Genomic DNA, 23380 nt, shown 5'->3' on the forward strand with positions numbered 1-23380 from the left:
TCACGATTAATTATATAGTAATTGAACAGGAAGTGCTTTTAGGGTCATATACGCGGAGTAATAAAAATCGTCATATTCCGTGATGCGACTTCCCGTCTGACTGTCGCCACTTACAATAGCAAAGAAATTTTAGTCTGAGCCCTGTGACTTATTTTCATGGAGAAATTTCACGGTTGGCTTTTCCCACCGTAGAATTTGCTCTAAATTCTTTATTTCATCTTTCTCAGACAAATTCAGAAGTTAATTTGATTAATTATCGAAGCCAAACAGGTAATAATTTTACTTTCTTCCGGAGAAATCTTTGCTAAATTCGCCATTTTTGATGAGTTGACTGTGAAATTTCTCGACTTGTTGTCGACAGCGTGGCGTGAACATGGTTGGGTGAAGGAGTTCTATCTAACATACGATGTTTGATTGTAACACAATGCATAATCTTGTCATTTCTAATGGTGTCCAATGTTTGAGTGAATAGAACAGAAAAGCGTTCCTCCGAGTAGGCAAACAGTGATTAGTTAAGGCTCAGCTGAGCCAAGAAGTGCAGGTTCCGTGCAACTTTTTTTTTTATAAAAGAGTTTGTGTTTTGATTATAAACACTTGTCAGTTCAGCATTATTTCCGTGTTTTTTTTTATATAGAAAAATGATTAGTAGTAAGCCCACTAATTCAATTCTATTTTAATATTTTTTCAATGTGTAGAATTCTATTTATTTACCACATTTATTACTAATTATTTGGCCTAGTTTAGTAGTTACTCCATAATGTCAATTGTCACTCTTGACAGTTGTCATAATGTCATTTGTACATTAATATTGTGACCATGGACCAATTAATTAAAATAAAATGGCCAGCTGATTGTTAAGCCACTCGATAGAGAAGCAGTGAAGGATGTCATATTGTCAACAAGTTGATCTAATTGGTAATTAGTACTAATCACTAGACAATAACTACTTCACAGGCTGTTAATTACATGTACATGGTCATGGAGTGTAGTTTGATCCTTAACTCATAATCAATATACATGTAACCTACTGATATACTTGTCTGCGATATTTGAAAGACTGTCAAAGTGGACCTGGAGATTGGATAAACTGAACTATTTGTATGGTAAAAAAACAAAAACAACACAATTTATATATTATTTATGTAGAAAACAATCACTTGTTTATGCACATGTATAGAACAATATTTCGACAAGTATTCTATTATCGTTTGGCTTGAAAACGATAAGAGAATACTTGTCGAAACGGCGTGCTATATGTGTATAAACTAGTGATTGTTTTCCATATAAATTTTGTTGTCTATTTTTTTTTATGTGCTCAATCGCTTAATGCCACTTGAGGAATATATATTATATGGTATTCTTTATAACCAGGGCTAAAGGTTAAATATGTAAATTGGGATAACAATATGTTTATTTTATAATCTGATAAACCTGTATGTAAATTGTGTTAGTCAACTTCTATAATAAAATGCATCATGATACTATGGTGTAATTAGTGGTTATCTTAATTCATAAATGTCATGTCATACACATATATTATATACATCTAATAATTAACCCATAAAATGTATTTATGCAAGTATATGTTTTACTGTGAAAAGAACTATGAATACATGTAGTTTCTTATGCACCGGTACCTCCAAATGAATTAACTAGTGTCATACGGTCATCTGATAAAAAAAAAATTTAAAGACAGCATGGAAAGGGAAAGTTTAGATGAGAAAATATTAAGTAGCCTATGCATATTTTAAGTGATTATCTGTAGCTACAATACTGTGCAGCATATCGTTGTTCGGATGCTCTGCCATATTGGAAGGATTAACTAAATAAATTAGACTTGTTTACCTTTAATTAAAAGTCAATATCTAATTTATACGGTATAATCAGTCAGGGAAAATCTAATAATGGAAAATAAATGACCTTTGTTAGACTAGTTTCCGGAAATGTAGAAAAATACATTGTAGACTGAGAAATATTGATAGATGAAGCATGGGCTGTTGCTATTTGATTGACTTAAACAATATTTTATTCAGATACAGATTCATTTTGATAATTACAATTTAAAAAATATAAAGATTCAAAAACAAGTCAAAGTCTTATATTAATTTGTCGCCTTATTTATAATTATAATACAAAATACAATTACAATATGTACTGTACATTAAAATAATTTCAAACATCTGAAGTTAATTTTAAACTTAGCTATAAATTAGCCCTATGATAATAATACACTTCATATAAAAATACATATGAATATTTAAATTTCCTATAAATCGTGCATGTTGGTTGGTAAATCTAATAGTTTGTGTCAGTTTTAATTGCTTGGTTCGTATATTATTTTTAAAATATCAGCCACGCATACATGTACATGTATCAACCGAAAAAGTATGTTTGTGATGGTCATCATAATTTTGATATGCTTTATATACATGTGCATATCTTGATTGCTTGGCAGACTATTGCCAATCGGTTTTGTTATGCATCATTTATTAGGTCTATTTGTTTTCTTCATATTCACCTTTGTTGAAATAATAATCTTTGTTAAAACTTAGAATTACATGTACTTCTTTGATGGACATTTACAGTAGGCCCCCTAACCTCAAGAATCATTGCCTGGCCCTCAGGTTTCCTCCTACTGTTAAGGATCCCTATTCGTAAGTGAATTATTGAAATGGCATATCATTGAGCATGACATCGCACATGTTCCCACCAACAAATGAACAGCTGTGCAAGTAGTGGTGGTAGATACATGTATTGACACAATATTATGGGTACTTAACTCAATATCATCCACAGCCTTCGACATTGGTCAATTTAAATCAACTCTTCGCATATTTCGCTGAACATAACGGATTAGAAATTAGAGTAAAAACAGAAACGATTGAATGTAAATCAGTTTATATACCGTACATTCATATTACATTATTATATGCGTTGTGACCCATTTGTGTCCATTTCTATGTGATAAAAAGTAGAGATTTAGCTCCTTTAATGTATACATGTAGGGTAACTTTTACAGACACAATGACTAATAACAATGTAGAATCTGAAGGAATTGATTTTTGTTCTGCTGTGATTGAACGAATGTAACCTAGAGACAACCTATCATCTGTAGTGATGAATCACCTAATATTTTTTACAGCTACCAGTTCATTTGTTTTTTTCTGACTGAACTATTTTACAGTCCTATTTAGTTAATGTAGTTATTGATTTGTAGTGGCACTGTATCAGACAGTAGTCTTCTGGCACTGTACCAGGCAGTAGTCATGTCAAATCACATTCATTCACGTGACACAAGTATAATACAATGTACTCTGAAGTAAAATGATTTTCAGATTGATCTTATTAATTTGATAACAAAAGATTACAATTGGAGATTATAAAACGATTAATTGTAGGCTGGGTTTATTTTCTAGACAGTGCATTATATTGGCTGGTACAGATAAAGGTAACTTTATCTCCGCCGAATATAGAGGTTAGGGTTGGTATGGCCTAGTGATCTAGGGTCTCGCGTTTGGAGCTCTAGCAGACTGGTCACATGATTTCAAAAAAATATTCAATCTTCAACTTTGTTTCGTACATGTATAATATTCCAATGAGTTAGCCTACCCTTGTGTATCTTTTTTTTAAAAAAAAAAAACAGTTATATTTTATTCAGATTTAATTGTATATGTGAATAACGATTGGGGTACATGTATAGCCTACACATGTACTTACATGTAAATTATATTAGACCCTTCTGCCTCTCACCCAAAAAACCTTGTTCATGTTGAGTGTGGAATTGAACCCCTATATTAAGCATTTCTCTCTCATGGAACAGTACGTGGCTAAAATGTATAGAAGATTGAGCAGAAGTTGATGTAGTTTATAAAATGGGAAGTAGTACATGGTACTTTTGTCTAGAGGTGTTGTGTTTGTTGTTTGTCTATGACTCTAGTTGAGTCCAGACATCAGATTGTTTGACAATCACTTTACTCACCACTTTCTTTGTTGATCACCGAATTCGACTCTTGTCTGTCCATTATAAACATCTCCTTCTAATCATTTCAATGACCCATGACAAAATCAACAGGAAGCTAGAAATTTTGTGAATTTACCTACATGTACATGGGTACAAATTTTTAAATAGGTTTGATGATGTAGAGAAATTTTATTTTATCTGAACATTTTATTAAAAAATTTCTATTTCAGAGATGACATCACCACTGTCAAGTATTTTCTCCTTCACCAGTCCAGCTGTTAAAAGGTTGCTGGGATGGAAGCAGGGAGACGAAGAGGAAAAATGGGCCGAAAAGGCTGTTGACTCGCTTGTTAAGAAATTAAAAAAGACAAAAGGAGCGTTGGAAAATTTAGAAAAAGCTTTAAGTCAGCCTGGTCAACTGAGTAAATGTGTAACAATACCTCGATCTCTGGATGGCCGCCTACAAGTCTCACATCGTAAAGGGTTACCCCATGTTATTTATTGTCGAGTTTGGCGATGGCCTGATTTACAGTCTCATCATGAACTGAAACCACTAGAATGCTGTGAATATCCTTTCAGTGCCAAACAAAAAGATGTCTGTATTAATCCGTATCATTACAAACGTGTCGAAAGCCCAGGTAATTATATAATAATTATAAACATTTCAACGTCAAATATTTGTATTAATCTGTATTATTATAAAGCCCAGGTAATTATAAACATTTTCTTTTTGTCAGCTTCAAATATTTGTATTGATAATTTCATCAGCATTCAATTGTTTATCAATGATTTCAAATATTATATCTCAAATATTTTTGTTTTGACTTCAAGCTTTGATGTCAATTCACAATTGCGTATCTAATACATGTACTGGTACAACAAAAAAAGTATTTACATAATGATTGCAATTCTGGCCTTCTTGGTTTCAAAATACATGTAAATTGCCACATTTTTTTTCGATTGGATAAAATAAATACATGTAGGCCTCCACATAAAAAAGTTAATGCGGATCATGTCCTTATAAAATTTTATTATATACATGTAACATTATATGTAGGCCAACTTCATTGTACATGTAGATTCATTTTTAGTGATTTATTCGTCAATATGATCTCAAGTGTCAACACGATATAATATTAATTGTGACAGATTATAATATATGTAAAATAATGTTTTGTTTTCTCAATTTCTGAATACATGTGACATGTACCATTTCAAAGTTCAATCAATAAACGGACTATAAATAAATTTATCATAGTCATGCAAAATCTATTCTTACATGTATAAGGAAACCAAACGCAGTCTATATTTGCTTTTGAAGCTACAAAGAAATTCTTACTGCATAATCTTACACTAATGAAAATATTTATGTAAATACAAGTTGAGATGTTGAAAGACTTGAGGTTCACTACTATCTATGATGTCACTTATTGTCTAAACAATCTCTGTTTATGTAGAGATAGATGTTATAAGCTTTATTTAAACCCAGTAATTAATGATTAGGTGTTATTATATAATTAATGAGTTTATTTTATTTCTAATGACTGTTAGTCCTTCAGGCTACATCTACATGTACATGTAGCTTAGTAGAAATTAGACAGTGATCAAACATTGTGCCTGGTACCAACTATACATGTACTCCAATCCACTGAGTTAATATAAGCTTAAAATAATACTATAGACTTTATATACATGTACATGTACAGTAGTTTACTACTGTAATAGCTTAGTAGAATATAGGCTGCTGTTACATGGGTTTGATGACTTCAAAACTAGGTTAGAGATGTAGGCAATAATTAAATAGCACTTCAAGTATATTTGTAGAATTAATTTTCCTGTGTAGAAAAAGTTAATACCAGTGCCGGTACCTCATTAATTTTGATTAAGACTATATACATGTACATGTGTGTACATATATAGAAAATTGTTGACCTCAAAATCTAGGCTTTATTTTCACTGGGTTGTCTTAAAGATACATTCCCGCATACAAACTGGTTGATATATTTGGACTAAAAACATATTCAAACTAATTAATTTATCATAATTTTGCTTCACGTCCTTCTCAAAACATTGTAATTGCCAAGGAATAACCTGCTATAAAAATCGATCAAAAGAGGTCATGTTTGTGTCACGAGACTTACCTCTCTTGGTACCTATAGCAACGGGGGCGAAGTCGCTGACTATTTATTACAAATATCAAATCCTAATTAAATTCTCGGATAATCCACTGCCTGCGTCTTTTTCTGTGATTTTTATCTGAGAAAGTGTTGTACGTCTAACTCATCATGACGTTTATCAACATGTACATGTACACCAAGCGCTCAATCTTCGCGTGCAACCTTCGACATCACGCGTGCAGGTATTCCTAATCGTTGGGCTGTCGATTAGGGGAACCCTTACATTTTTGTCCTGTATACGCTCCATGAGTGTTTTTCAGGGAATCCAGTATTTTTCTAGTAAGATTGGATATCTCTACTTTCCATATATACTGTACCAAAATTGCCATACTTTTATGGGAAATAACCACCCGATAAATACTTTTCTGGGAACCTATCTTTAGACAAGCTTACAATGTACATGTATAGCCAATTCTGATAAATGAAACAGAAATGTAGCTTGATCACAGATTTGAATCTGGCTCTAAAACCCCTGTCATGTCTCGTGGCTTTTATGGTATTGATTATTGCTTCAGTTTGTAAGGAATACATGCCTGTTTATGGTTATTCAGTAAAAAATGAAGGGTCGAAATACATTTAATGGGATTTTATGGAAAATATCCCCCATAAATGATTTTTTACTGAAAAAAATGATATAACGCCCCAAAAAGTCAAAATAGTGTGAATGTGCTCTCACTACTTTATCTTGAGTTAAAGATTTTATTCATTATGTTTGTTGGTACTATTGGTTAACATTCTGCTAACTGCTAACTGAACGTAATAGATTAAATATATATTTTCCTGCTCGTTTTTCAGTGTTGCCGCCTGTATTGGTGCCGAGATATAGTGAATTTCCTGCCCATGGTGGTCCGAATCATATGCCATTATTACCATTTCAACAAGTACCGGAACCTTCCATGCCACATAACGTCACTTATCCCTTCCAACAACAACAACCTAATTCTCCACAGAGTTCTGGACCAGGTAGTCCGTTTGGTCTTCCAGGTAATATATTTAAGTTCTCTAAACATGCCTTAGGCCCAAAAAAAAATGTTCTGTTTCCGGTAACCCGACCGACCCATTACAAAACCTGCCGACTAAGTTTTTTTTTTTAGTATCAAGAGAAATAAAACAAAAAAGTTTTGTTAACGACCGACCATTCAGAATACTCTAAGCCTATCGGATTCATGAAAATGCCTATTTGTTGCTATAAATGATTATAAATGCCATCGTTCTTTGATTCTGCATTTACCGATCGGAATGGTCGGGTACATGTACATTGCACAGCAAACGATTATTAAGAACGACCATACTGTTGACACGAGTTGTAAACTGACGTGAAAATCGAGACTACAGGTTTTATTAAGATCTACCACTGCACATTCCGAAAAGCTATAATCCTCACAACCTTCGTTCTAATAAGTAACGGCATGCAATCGGACAGCACATGACGTATGCCTGTTTTCATATTAGCCTGGTTGGTGAAAATCAAAGAAAGCATAGGCAGAAACGCTGCTGTCTGGGCAAAATTCCCTCATAGCATGTGGCATGTTGTATTTCGGTCTTCATTAGTTGGGTTGGTGCAAAAAAAGTAGGACATTAAACCTCATTTCATTTTTTAGTTACATGTAGAGTATTATTAATTTATCAGTGTGGTTTTCTTTTGTCAGTTGTGCGGGATGGACAAGGACAGCTGTCTAGTCATCCAGATGTGATGAAAAACTAAGGTCAGAAGTACACATTAGTGTGCACGTAAAACCCAATTTCAGTTTGTTTGGTATTATTTATTAGGTACATGTATTTAATGATCTATAATTAGAGTATTTATGGAAAAATGTAATGATTTATTTTAGCCGACACGCCTCCTCCTGCGTATCAACCACCAGAAGATAGTAATCAGAATAATATCAACATGAATCAACAGGGTAATAACATGCAGCAGAATGGACCTCAACCCATGGATACAACTAACATGCCTCCACCTTCAGGTAGTACTGTCTCTATTTACCTTCAGGTAGTACTGTCTCGACACATTTCATACCAGTCACGGCACTTCGGTACTTTCTCTCAACATCTTATATGATTCATGGCACCCAGATACTGTCTCTTAGACATTTTATTCAAGTCATGGCATTCTAGTACTGTCTCTAGTTATCGCACTCTACAACATGCTTGACCAAAATCTCCAGGTTTCAATGGAGCTCAGCGAGTAAGACGTTGGCTTGTTAACCTGGAGGTCCCTTGTTCGATCCCAGTGTTAACCGAGAAAGTTCATCAGGATTTTCCAGTGAGGTATCCCCATGTCATTGGTGCAGGATGGAGGGCCTGGCAAGGGACAACGTAAAGTCGTACGTAAAACAAACGTTGATAGTTGGAGTTCGATATAAGAGTAGGCCGTGCCACACTGTATGACGTTTTGCCTGTCTTCATCAGCCCTTTCAGTGTAGAACATTTCTACACATTTCATACATGGTCATGGCACACATGTTTTCAGGCACAATTTCAAGTGTCATCTTTTTAGTGTCTGTGGTTCTGTCAAAAACTGTGCATGTTATTGTAAAGTACATGTAAATATCCGTTGCAGTGCATGTAAAATACCTGTTGTTGTCCAATGTAATCCTTCTCTGTATACAAACTAAGTTCAATGTAAACGAAAATAGATGACATTTTATATTGGTAGTAAAGAAACCTATTTTAAAAACGGATTAGCATGTATTAGATTGGATATTTTGGCAATTACTGTTAATTGTGTCTGTATTGTCAGATATACGAAATATATTCTATATCGGTAAATCAGAAACGATGCATATTGGTTCATCACTATCAAACATTCATTTAGAACCTAAGTTAAGTATACATCAGTGATGGGATTTCAAAATTTTAGTTGTTGGACATTTTCTTCACGAAAATAAAGGGACATAACTCTTATCGTTATTTAAGCAGGCGTTTTCAAACCACAATTAAGAATCGTGTGTCAACAAAATATTCAAATTCATACGTAATAAAAAGAATAGGTGCACCTTGTTATTTTTCATATTTAATTACCGTACGTTTTTAAAATTTATGTCAATAATATTCCTATAAAATTACATGACATCGTCATACCATAGAATGAAAGCGTGCCGACTACTGCCCATCCGTACCAGTTTCAAATTCCCCAAAAATTACCGTATTTTTCGGGTCATAAGTCAATACATTTTTCAGCAAAGTCTGGCATCCTTTTATACTCTGTTTCGATTTATTTGATCGTAAACCGTAGTAAACATCGCTCTAATACAACGAGCGAGTGACACCAACTGCTAAAAAATCCCATTCGACTCTAAGCATGCGCTATCGTCTAAAACAATTACCGTAACTACTTATGTTAGTCCAATCGAAATATTCGTCAATATTTCTTCGTGTGTTTATTTATTTATTTAAAAACATAAACCCCATTCAAAATATGATCATAAATCCGACAATATGCCATCAAAATAAAATCTTTTGTCCTGACATCAGACGTATTAGATTGGGCACGTTTACACCTCTTAATTCCACGTGTCTCGCGAGATTTCTACTTTCATTTTGCGTGTGTGTGAAATAGCTTTATTTAACTTCGGCTTCCACTGATAGGGTGGCCCATGCACCTACAGAAATACAGTCAACCGCTGATAGTTCGAGACTACCACTGAAGCGTGCACATTCGGCGTGTCGAGGCCAACTTTCTGACAGTATGATACTATAAATAGCCATGGCACGTGCAATTCTTTACAAATCTATCAACTATTACAGCCGTAAAAAATTTATTGTTGACGATTTTGAATAGCAGTAAAATTAAGCTTCTTGGTTATTACAGGAGATTTAGAAATTACGTTTGTTTCATTTTTTAAATCGCTTTATCATTAACTGTACCATTAAGAGCGGCATCTTTTGGTTTAGTACAAATACTATCTCTGAAACACTCGGTTTAGACAGGAACATGATACTAGCAGTAGTTTCATTTTACTTTTACAAGCTTCTTAAAACAATTGTTGAGCTAGCTAACGTGCTCATTTCTTAATTCAATTTCTTGTTCTAGCTTTCTGTTATGTTTCGTAAAAAAGTAGTCTTGATTATCCCGACCTGTCAATCAGCCTTAGAATGGTCGATAGACTGGTTAAGCGACTCTAATTTCAAAACAAGGGCACGTAACCTATCTTTTACTCAAAAGTGTCTGGATGTTATGGACGACACATGGAACCAGTTTTCAGTCTATTATTTATAGATGATTAATGGTCATAGCTTATTAAGTACAACATGATCGTTTATTTAGTGACTATAATTGTGTGAAACTGATTTGAGGCTTGGCATATATATAAATATTGTGGCGAAATTGTCGAGATATATGGAGATATTTATTTATGGTGGGTCACCCTACCACTGAAGAAATATCACAGACAAGTTATCGGACACAATGTGATTTAGGGTGTTATATACTATTAGGATATGTGACATATATGACTAATGTCTACGGCCGACATCAAGGAGATTAAAACGCGAGACAATGGAGAAATCACGGGTTAATCACGTTGATTAAGTTTATTGGATTGATATATAGTCCAACAAAGGAGAAGCAATGACTTCTGTTCAGGATTGAATTGATGAATTGTTCAACAAAGAATTAAGTCAGCCAATCAAGGCAGATTAAGTAGTTAATCAAAGTAGGTGTATAGACGGTATAAAACAATAAATACGTTGTTCACTTAATTACATGTACCTAATCAATCCAGCCTATTATCAACGATAATTGGGTTGAGTGGTAGTTAGTTGTACACTATATTAATTTTGGAATTTTGAATATTATTTACCATGTCTTGATGTCCGATTCGGCATATTCCTGGTCGGACAATTTAGGACGTTTGGAAAATAGCGTCGGGACATGTCCGAAATATACGGGCAAAATCCCATCACTGGTATACATTTAGGTAAAATTATCATTATGAGGATGATTTCAAACATATTTGTGGAAAAAATTGATTTACATTTTTTGACATCCAGATTGATTCCTTTCTCGTTACCTTCCTTGAGGTTTTAAATATCTTATGTTTTTGAAATTTGAATGAGTTGTTAACTTGTAGCTAATGACTGCTTGGGCAACTTGACTGCTGGTGGGCATATATTGTCTTGTCTGGCAACCCATGTTTGCTATATATGTATTGTGTTAAAATATAATTTTGGATGCATGCTGGTTATTACATGTATAATGATGTCTACGTTCTCTCAATAATTATTTTAATTTGTTATTTGATTTTTTTATATCATTTATTTTGTTGAATGTTGTCCAAAATTTGCTTTATATATTACCAAACATAACTGACTTCATTCTATTAGTTGAGGCAAGATTGTATCAGTGCAGATACATGTAGTTACTGCAGTAGAAATGCCAACAACAGTTTACGGTCGGTCTAAAGGTATATTATAACTGAAATCCATTTCCAAATGGGTCAAATTGGCCAAAATCCAAAATGTCCACCAGTATATAATGGAAAATTTAACTTTCACCCATTTACATGTGATCGAGTTTGGTATACAGAATATAGTTAAAGGACAATATTGGTGCCAGTCATTATCATATATGTGATAGAACTGGTTAAACATGTTTCAAATATTATTTTGTCACAGAGATCATTGCTACAATATATCTGGAATCAATGTTTCCACAATCGGAAGTGACAAACGCAAAAGGAAAACACAAGTTTTCCCTCTATATAAATGATTGAAGTGACGGGTGATAACAGATACATTGGCGAATTTCTGCCCATTAATAATTCCTTCGAAGACCAAAAGTTGTTGTGTGAGACTGTGAAAGGATATCTGACAATTCATAAAAAAAAATTGACTGTCACTAGATAAGAGAACATGAAAGAAAAATAGAAAAAGTCTGTGCATTACTATGTTTTTATAAGGATTGAATGAATAAACACGCGTGAATGTACGGACTGTTTCTATTTTATTCGTGTTCTCTATCTAATGACATTCATTTACTTTTTTGAATTGTCAGATATACTCTTACAGTCTCATAACTTTTGGTCTTCGAAGGAATTATTAGTGAGCAGAAATTTGCCCATGTATCTGTTATCACTCGTCACTTCAGTCAGTTATATAGAGGGATAACTCGTGTTTTCCTTTTGCTTCGTCATTTCCGAATGTTGAAGCATTGATTATGCCTCTATCATAGAAATTATCTCTGTGATAAAATAATATTTGGAACGTGTTTAACCAGTTCTATCACATATGTGATAATGACTGGCACCAATATTGTCCTTTAAAATGTCAGGATTACATGTGTGTTCTTTAGTTCATATGGGGTGTCGTCAATTCACATGCTTTGATTTCAAGAAATGTACTTAAGTATTGTAAGACCTGTTGTCGCCCTGGCAATTATTATGAAACTTGTAAGACCCCTGTTGTCGCTGGTCAAGTTGTGTTTGGTTTAAATGTTATTTTATTTATCGATGTGTTTTGTTTTTATTATTTAAATGTATCTTTAGGTGTACCCATGCTTCATAAAGGACCCACAGTATCTCGTCAATTTTCATCTAATCCACGAGATCAGAGATTGACATGTCAACTTACAGTTGGTAGGTTTTTATATCCGTTATAAACTCTGTATTGATGTTCACTTTATTGTTGTATATGTTCTCTTAATTTTCACCACCTTGTTATTTTGTAAACAACACTCTCCTACTGTATTTTAAGATCCTTTCATGTTTTTGTTTTTTTGAAACAGTATTTTTGTTAGGGATATATCTGAATAGGATTAGTGAACAGACTTAGCCTATAGATGTAAAACCACTCTTCCATTTCATGGCATAACAGGTCAATAGACAAATGTGTATATTTAATGAAGAAGTCCTTCAGTATTAAAAAATACGATAAATTGCACTATAATTTCTCACCATTGATTCCTACTTGTTGGAATTTTCAACATTCGTGATTCCCTGCAGATGTTATATATGATAGTCAACACACACCAGTTGTCAGCATTAAGTTTCACTGAATCGTTTTATCGGCTTCCTTTTAAGAATAATGTATTTCATCATGTACAAGGCCATCTTTACCCAATTCGACTTGTATCTTCTGCATGATGTAATATTCACTAATGTTAATGATATGCCCTGATCAGTTGCATGATTTTCTTTGTTATTTTATGTTCTTGTGAATTGAATTTTAGAATTGAATTCCTATAGTTAAATAATTACTGAGTAGATACATTTTATTTCAATACTTAGTTTGTCTCATTGCGACCACCATTATAGCCCAGTTGGAACTGAGTCCCATAAAACTCTAAATTCAAGTTTATTTTACATTATAGAACCAAGGTGGCTCGCTAACCTGGAGGTCCTGTGTTTGCCCCCTGTGTTGGCGGAGAAAGTTCATCAGGGTTTTCTGGCGTGGTTCCTGTCAGTGGTGCAGGATATAGGACTGGGCAAGGGACAATGTCTAGTCGTTCAGATGGGATGAAAATCGAGGTCCTGCCTGCACATTGACATGCACGTAGAAGAAGCCTTGATAGTTGAAAATTGAAATAAGAGTAGACTGTAGTACCGCTGCCCGTCCTAATGTTCCCTCATAGCTCTTTGTTTGTCTTAGAGCTAGTAGATATCCCTGGAAACAGATATAATCACTATATCGTGATATTTTATAAAATGTCGATAATTTAATTTTTTATCTCTTTTTATACGCCCACATTTTCATGTTGACGTATTATGCCATCGCCCCTGTCTGTCAGGACATCCGTCCTTCCACAATTTGTTTTTGGACACTCTACAGGTCACAAGTTTTATCCGATTTTGATGAAACTTAAAATATGTCTATCTCCTAAAGATCTTGGTTCGTTTCGATATTGGCATGTATCGAACCATAACTTCATGGATTATGGCCCCTGATTGTAGAGTTCACAATTTTTATCCGATTTAAAAAAAAAAACATGTGAATATATCACCGTTACACACTAAGATCTTGGTTCCTTTAGATAATCACGCATATCCGAACGTAACTTCCTGGATTATGGCCGCTGATTGTTCGAAAAATCTTGTATTTAGCTTGCAGATTCTCTAGAAGAGGTCACAAATTTTTTCCGATTTTAAAAACCGTTTAAATGTCACTATCATTAAGTCGGGAAAATCGAAATGAAACTGTGCAACAAAATGACCACTCTTTGTACGCAAATTGTGTAAAAGTACATGTACGTAATACGAAGGTTGTGGACCATCTGAAGGTCACAATTTATATCCGATTTTGATAAACTTAAAACATACCTTTATATTTATATCCCAAAAACCTCAGTCCATTTTGATATTGCGCATTTCAGACCATAACTTTCTGGATTATTGCCCCTGATTGTACAAAAAATCGCGTTTGTTTTTAGCTTGTTCTCTATCCATCTCTTGCAAAATGTGGGCGTATCCTGTCTGGCAGCTGCTGGTTAAATGTAAAAAACAAAACGTGCATAAAAAGTTGGAAATAACCCCATAATATTCACATAATATTATTAAGTTTCTAGTATAAATACAGTACCAAATTTACCAACAAAATTTAATGATCTTGTTCAAACACAGATCTGTCTATAGCCATGAAGAATTGCTAAAGAATATTGGTCTATGTTGTTTATCACAATTTTAATTTCCAGTATATTAATTATATTTTATTTAAATTAAGAATATTTACATGAAGCAGGCACTAAAAACATTTAAAAAAAGCTTGTGTTCTTTTGACCGTGCATGTTTTTTTATACGCCCACATTTTCATGTGGACGTATTATGCCGTCGCCCCTGTCCGTCCGGACGTCCGTCCACAATTGTTTGTGGACTCTCTACAGGTCACAATTCTTATCCGATTTTGACGAAACTTGAAATATAGGTTTATCCCCAAAAGATCTCGGCTGCTTTCGATATTGGCATGTATCGGATCGAAACTTCATGGATTATGGCCCCTGATTGTACGAAAAATCACGTTTTTAGCTTGTGGACCCTATAGAGGTCACAATTTTTGTCCGATTTTTTTGTAACTTGAAATGTAAGTTTATAACCCAAAGATCTCGGTTCCTTTCGATATTCGCGCATATCGGACCGTAACTTCCTGAATTATGGCCCCTGATTGTACGAAAAATCGCGTTTTTAGCTTGTGGACCCTATAGAGGTCATAATTTTTATTTGATTTAAAAAACCGTATTATTATATCACCGTTACACCCTAAGGAAGGTTGAGTTCGAATTTCGTGAAAATCGACCTGAAATTGACAGACAAAATGGCCGCCGTCGTTCTCAAATAGCGTAAAAATATGGTATATCAAGGTTGTGGACCCTATAGAGGTCACAATTTTTATCAGATTTTGTTGAAACTTGAAATGTAAGTTTATAACACAAAGATCTCAATTCCTTTCGATATTCGCGCATATTGAATTGTAATTTCCTGAATTATGGCCCTTGATAGTAGGAAAAATCACTTTCTTGTTAGCTTGTTCTCTATCCATCTCTCAAAAATGTGGGCGTATCCTGCCTGGCAGCCGCTGGTTATAACTACGGGTTCGATTCAATGCTATTCATTTATCCTAGCAAACTTGTTTTTCCCATTCAAGCGCATACCTTCTTGAAAATGCATTGCAATGCAAAAATACTAAATTATACTATAAAACATAAGCACTGCTGTACATTGTATATCAGTGTCGGATGCTGAATGATAATCAGTGTACTTGAACTCTCAATATAGTTGGCATAATTTATATTTCTGCTATATTAAAATTTAATTCAGTCTGAAAATAATGATTCCTTTGGAAATCAAAGCATCTGTATAAACAATTTGTCAAGAAATTGAATAGAAGCAGGGATAATTCTAATGGTATTGGTAAAGTGAGCAAGAAGTCACGCAACGTAAACAAAGCTCTTTATCAGCATTTGCAAACTTCGTGGAATGAACACTCGGAAGTTTATAACAGTATTTATTCATCATTAAGCAATCAAATACCGTAAATACATGTAACATAAAAAGAAAAAAATGTTTTCAATATTGATGTTAAATATCATCCAGAAAAATCAAAACTGTGATATATCACGGTATGTTCGTTTTTCTGATATCTTTTTGAAGAGGGTATTTTTGACGGTTTTTATTTCTGTGTCGGGGTTTATATCAAAAAACAGAAATATCGCCCAGCTCTAGTTAGACGTATACCCGTTTTCGTTAGCCCAGTTGGTACAGAACAGTAGGACGTTATACCCATTTACATTTCATTGTATTTTATTTCAGACGTTCAACCTGTGACGTATCAAGAACCACAGTATTGGTGTTCAATAGTTTATTATGAGTTGAATAATCGCGTTGGAGAGGCATTTCATGCTTCACGATCTAGTATTGTAGTTGATGGATTTACTGACCCCTCAAATAATGCTGATAGATTCTGTTTAGGACTATTGTCTAATGTCAATCGAAACTCAACTATTGAAAACACCAGAAGACACATCAGTAAAGGTACGTATATATATTTAATATCTTGACAACTTTGTGAAGTCTACTTAACTGCGAAAGGTCTTTGTCAGGACAAAGTTCCTGACCAGGAAAAAGTGTCTGCGACAAACAACTGGGTAGCTGAAAACTTTCTGGATAAAAGATCAGTAAATTGCATCTTGTATTCCTATTTTCATCAGCCCAGATGATGCACAAAATGCCTTATTTTGAGAAGGAATAAAAGTTATTTCTCATGTTGTATTTGATACAAAAAATATTAGATATGACTAGCAATTTACATGATATAATTTGATTCTTTGTCTATTGGCTAGGCATCACTTGATAACTGTTGATTGTGTTATTACAAAAGTCAAAGAATTACAATATATGTTGATCCACCCCTGTACATTTAAAGAACCTGTCACAGAATCTGATGACTATTGTGTGGAAACTCTGCTATCCAGACAAAATGTTCCTAATATACACTGCACTTTCTGGTGGGACGAAAAACGTATTTCCTGTGTACACAATTAAAGATCCCTTGACAAGTGGAATTTGATAAAGAATAATCGAAACAACACTATCCGGGGAAATCTTCCCTCATGCATAGGCAAACGCCCATCTTCATTAGCCTGGTTTTTCCCATTTCAGTTCTGTTTGATGTAAATAATGACCATGTGAATAAAGTATATCTCGTGTTTTCAGGTGTTCATCTGTATTATGTTGGTGGAGAAGTATTTGCCGAGTGTTTAAGTGACAGTAGTATATTTGTCCAGAGTCGTAACTGTAATTATCACCACGGCTTTCATCCCACAACTGTCTGTAAAATCCCTCCTGGATGCAGTCTCAAAATATTCAATAACCAAGAATTTGCCACACTTCTAAGTCAGTCAGTTAATCATGGATTCGAGGCAGTGTATGAACTTACCAAGATGTGTACAATCAGAATGAGCTTCGTGAAAGGATGGGGAGCAGAGTATCACAGACAAGACGTCACAAGTACACCATGTTGGATTGAGCTACATTTAAACGGTCCATTGCAATGGTTGGATAAGGTTTTAACTCAGATGGGATCGCCTCATAATCCCATATCCTCTGTATCATGATCACAGATTTACAGCCAATCAAAAGTCTATTATATGTTTCTATTGGTACTTCTCATTGGAGAATCTAGTTACCTGCAGCAAATCAAAACCCTGTTTATATTATTAAGCATGTTGGCTCTGATTGGATGATTTGAATTTGAGAACTTTACTGCATCCAATCAAACTACTGTTTATATAAAGATGTGTGTTGTTTAATTGGAGGACTGTAAACTGAGAGTTTGTCAATGACAGTGCTATTATTGAAAGTGTTTATTCAATGTTTGATTTATATAAAACTGTACATTTGTGTACCATTTGAATATTTTTAGAGCTTTGATGTCACTGTGGTCTGTTTGGCATCATTGTGGTCTTTCTCTTATCAAGAGTAATAACTTCTAAGTTTCCATCATGCGATGATTAATGAAATAAACTGTCTGGATGCCGATATTTATGTTTGATAAAAACCAAGTCTTAAGTTCCATTTTAAGTTCAGGACACTTGACACTGATTGGATAGCCCTGGGGCCTTATTGAACACTTAATTAAGAACACTTTGCTTTTATTGTAGCGACATTTCGACTAGATTTCTGTAGTCTCCATTAGTAAATATTGGAGACCTTTTTGAATGCTTAATTAAGACTAAGGGGCCTTGTTTCATTCATTCCTTCCTTCATTCCTTGTGAAATGATATTGATATCCCACAAGGCAATTAAAGTCTTCCAGGAATAACAAGACAATTTGAGTCTTCCAAGCAGAAAAATACTTTCGATCAGTGATTGTACACCACAAAGCAATATCTAATTTAGGCCTCCAGTCAGTCTGTTTAAATCTAATAAGTTAGATCTTTGAGAAATAAAATTTTCGCTGATAAATTAATGTTGTGTTGAAACCATGAAACTTAAAGGTAATGAAAATGTGGGCTGGGCTTAAGAAAACAAAAATGCTATGAAAAATATGGTCTGGTATATGTAGACAGTTATCAAGACCTTTGTGTATTTATATCATCTATTTGTACTCTGGAGATGTATTCATATATATTTAATATCTCTTCATTGTAATTAATCATAGCATCCTCTTAATCAAATATCATATTCATTACTTGTTGCTTAGCAATATCAAAATAAAATTTTTCATCTTCATCAGGCTGTGGTTATGAAACATTTTAAATCGCAATTAACATGTCACATTTTTGGTTTTTTCCATATTTCTTCTGACCATTTTGAGAATGTTTCATAACCTCAGATCTATATGAACTTATTTTAAAATAGTCTCTTGAAGTCGAGCCAAGCTGAATAAAAAATAAACATTAAATGTGCTTCCATTTTATAATGGTTATATTGCGAGTCAAAATTGTTTTCTTTTTTTTTTAATCTTTTTTAAAGGATGAACTTCTCTAGGATATATATTATACACATTTTATTATTTTTGTCTAACTTATTTATATCAACTGTATTTTTATCAATTGAACTGCCAATTACAAATAACTTCCATGTTATATTTCTTAATATAAAGCTAATTGCTTCGATATCCGTGCATGACATAGTAGTCGGGGACTAAATTGAACTGCTAATAACAAATAACTTCCATGCTATATTTATTAATAAAAAGCTAATTGCTTTGATATCATTGCATGACATAGTAGTCAGGGATTAAATTGAACTGCTAATAACAAATGACTTCCCTGCTGTATTCATTACTAAAACCCTAATCGCTTTGTCGTTGCGTGAAATGGTAGTATGGGATTGAATTCATCTTTTTCGAATACCAACTATAAAGATAATTGCCCGTATTAAAGGGTTGAAGATGTCTTCCCATGTAAATGTAAAAACTGGGTGATTTTATGATATATTGGGACTAAAACATATTTAAACTAGTTAATCTATCAAAAATTTGCTTTAAATCACTCTCAAAATATTGTATTCGCAAGGAAATACCCCAAGGCATAAAAAAAATCTATTTTTGGAAGCCATGTTTGTCACCTAATTGGATTGAGGGAAGGTCCATTTTCAGAATGTATTTAACATACATATTGAAACCAAAGTATATTCTTGGATTATCTTCTGTTGACTTCCTTTACCTTAGTTTAATTGCAGAGTCCATTGTATGGTTAATCCCCTCAATATTCTCAAAACGGCTTAACCATTTGATCAAGAAATAACAAACACTCCCTAAGTCAAGCTGGCAGACAATAAACCGTTGGGTTGAGTTAGTGATACCCTGACATTTTTGCCAAATGTTTGTCCCATGGCTGTTTTTCAGGGAATCCAGTATTTTTCTAGTAAGATTGCCATACTTTTATTGGAAATAACTGCCCTATATAAATACTTTCGCGGGAATGTATCTTTAACAAAAAGCGTGTATAAAGTCCTACATGTGTATAAGTAAGGATGTCTCCTCTAAGGCACTTTACAAAGAGACATACAATTAATATTTCATTCAAAATAAAGATAAATTTGATGAAATGTAGGATAATATGAATATATATATATATCAATAAAGTCTAGGCTTTGTCAATATTCATGAAAATTTGATATAAAAAAAAAAATTGTTCAATAAACCAAATCTGATTAAACAGACACGAGCCTGTAGTAAGTCATCTCGTGAAATCCAAGTTGATAGTAAACTAAACTGCTATGATCAGTACTGCTAGAGAGGGACTTACAAACACAAAAATGAAAAAAAAAAACCCAAACCTGATTTATATCTATTTAGCATTTAAAATTTGTGCAAGTTTTTTTTGTGTAATTTGTAAGAATTGTATTTATAGGAAGTTTATTATAAGTTAAAACTATTGAAATGTTTTATATAGAAAGATATAATCATGTATATATTGTATAGATTTATATATATCTAGTATATTAATACTAGTAATAAGTATATTGCGTCATCTGTATATATGTACATGTCATGTGGTTTCTACAACCAGTTCTTATCCCTCTGTCACAGTTCTTATACCACTCTCAAAATTATTGGGTGGTCTAATGCATGTGCTTAAGATCATATAGTCTGTCATTGAGCAGGTGGTGTGGTTTGATCCCACAAGAAGTAAGGTCGCCAGGCTAACCTACACCATGCAGGCCCTGGAAATGAAAAGTGCCTAGTCATTAGTATGGGAAGACAAAAACAGGTGCCCCTTGTAAATCATTGGCAGCATATTAAAAATCCCCAGAAAGTTTGACATAAAATTAAGGGGAAGTCGTAGCGCAGCTGTTTGGCCAAAATTTCCCTCATAGCACACTGTATGGCATATGTCTTACTTCGTTAGCCCAGTTGGTGCATAAAAGTAGGACTTTAAACCCCATTTCATTTTTTTTCATTTCAAAAGCATGTTCATCCAATGTTAGAATGGTAAATGCTCAGCCTGTGCTCCAAGTATTTATTCAACATACAAGAAATGATTCAAATAGGGTGTATGTTTTGTAAGGTTGAGTCATGGGTTGATGTGTAGAATTCGTAGACTGGGATAGAAACTGGTTCAGAGATTATGACATTCTATTGAATTAAAACATGTTGTAAATACCTTCATATATTAATTTGTGCTGTGGTTATCACAAAAAACTTCTATTACAATTATTCATCCATGAGAAAAAAATCTTTTGTAATCAGTTGTACAATGAATACCAACATAAGTTAAAACAAAACTAGAAAATCTAAAAAGAGAAACCTGTTGTGTCGAATATTTGCATTGTGGATAGTCTCATATTTTTACCAAAGTGCTTTATCGACTGCTTAAAGATGCATTATGTAAGACTTAAATAAAGAGCTGGCTGTTCTTGTTATAATAATTCATAAATACATTATGAATATATTGAAAATTTCATTTCCATTGCTTTATTCTTGTCGAAGTTATCACTGTTTGAAGATGTAGTGTAGATCGTTTATCAACGTGGGAATGGTACATGTACTTGACTACCGAAACTATGTCTTGATTATCTATTTCATTGTTAAATTTTTAAATTAAGCTGGTGATAAAATCCATTTAAATCTCGGCCATCCAATGGCCTAGAGATATCCAATGGACAAGAAGAGTTGATTATAGGCTTGTCATATGAATAAATGTCTTAAGTAATATCTATATAACATTTGAAACAAGTAAAAAGACCTGCAATAGGAAGATTTAACTTTTTCATGATGCATCTTTAATGTAGAGTTTGTATAACTGGCTAAAACTTAGTGATTTTTTTTAAAATGCCATTTTCTCATATCCGACACCAGGCAAAATATTACTTAATACCAGTGCTAAATTTATTTTTTTGTTTACATGTAACTATGTCTATATGTTTTAAGTCATGATAATTAGGACTTGAATGTTTGATTATCAAGTAATAAATATGTACTAGATATTGTCAATTGTAATTCATGCCAAAAATGTGTTATTACAGAATTCTAGAGTTTAACCAGGTTTTATTAATGGATGTAGAGATTTTATTTCTTGGCTTTAATTAGTGCTATCATTGTCTTTTCTGTTTCTTTTCTAAATATCTTCATATAAAGTTGATGGATGCTACATCACAGCCCTCATTATATGGGAAAAGGGCAGAGCTTATCATTGACTCTCAGGATATGAATATTAGAGGATGCTAAATATAGCCCTCATTATACTAGAATAATGTTAGGTTTATACATTTATATATATATATGCCAATTGTACTTATATTACTTAAAAGTAAAACTTTTCTATCTGCTAGATCTTACAAAACATGCCAAAAATATTCTCGCTTTTATATCTTTATTATAAATCAAAGTACCCGTTCATCTACTTAGCTGAATATTTTCTGATATTCTAGCGGTAAAACTATAAAATGAAAGGTTAAATTTATAATTGTTTTGTTTATTGTAATGAACAAGGAGTCTGATATAATACTGTATATGTCCTTTATTTGATAAATAAAACATAGAATTTTTATTTAAAATTATCCTGATGTAATTATTGTATATTTCAATCGGAGTATATGCCTGTACTAGTTGATTGTATCTGACTAGCTTAGCAGCAAGACAGGTTGTTTAATGTTATCTGGACTTGTGCATGGAATGAATGAAATGGGTTTTATCACCCAATAATACATTCTACAGTAGATATCGCTTGTGTGGTATATTTCATAATCCACTGCGATATCTCCTTAGGAAATTAAGGAGATATCACTTTACATCAGAGCCTCGTTTTTTGTTACTTTATCAACTTGTGTTGATATTTTTTGATATCAAAAAAAGACTGGTAGGAGATTCTCTATTTAACCTCTTACTTTTCTGCATCTACTAGGCTAATGAAGACGGGAGTCACAGTTAGTAAGACGCTGGCAAGCTCCCGGTGTTGGTCGAGAAAGTTCATCAGGATTTTCCGGCGTGGTTTCCCCCTTGTCGTTTTTGCTATAATAGTTCAAAATAGATAATGCAAAATGAATATAATTTATTTCATTCAAATTACTTTATTCTGAGCCAAGTTATCGCTGTAGTTTTGACAAGATGTGGGCATTGATTGTTTATTATCGTAACCAGGGCACTGGTATGTTCTCAACTTAACCTATCTTCTCCATTTTGAAATTATATCATTATGATGATGGGTTAGTTGTATTTTACGTCCGCTTCCACCGAGGTGATATCGCAGACAATGACGTGTTATGTGTACAAGGTGCATTAATTTAATGGCCGAACCGTTTTAATCTAGTTAAAATCGCGAGGAAATATATCATTGTTACACCCTAATGAGGGGGCAGTTCCA

General features: G+C 33.5%; 1 protein-coding gene across 1 annotated transcript; it reads left to right on the top strand.

The window, feature by feature from the left end:
* The first annotated feature begins 89 nt into the window (after positions 1–89).
* On the top strand, positions 90–22577 carry LOC126830935 (mothers against decapentaplegic homolog 5). The gene is made up of 7 exons (XM_050561458.2): positions 90–270; positions 4192–4599; positions 6934–7122; positions 7971–8105; positions 12627–12716; positions 16380–16601; positions 17283–22577. The coding sequence occupies exons 2-7, from the start codon at positions 4194–4196 to the stop codon at positions 17681–17683; spliced, it is 1443 nt and encodes a 480-aa protein (XP_050417415.1). The 5' UTR covers positions 90–270; positions 4192–4193; the 3' UTR covers positions 17684–22577.
* The last annotated feature ends 803 nt before the right edge of the window (positions 22578–23380 follow it).

The sequence above is a fragment of the Patella vulgata genome, chromosome 8 (genome assembly GCF_932274485.2).
Source record: "Patella vulgata chromosome 8, xgPatVulg1.2, whole genome shotgun sequence".
NCBI classification, from domain to species: Eukaryota; Metazoa; Mollusca; class Gastropoda; family Patellidae; genus Patella; species Patella vulgata.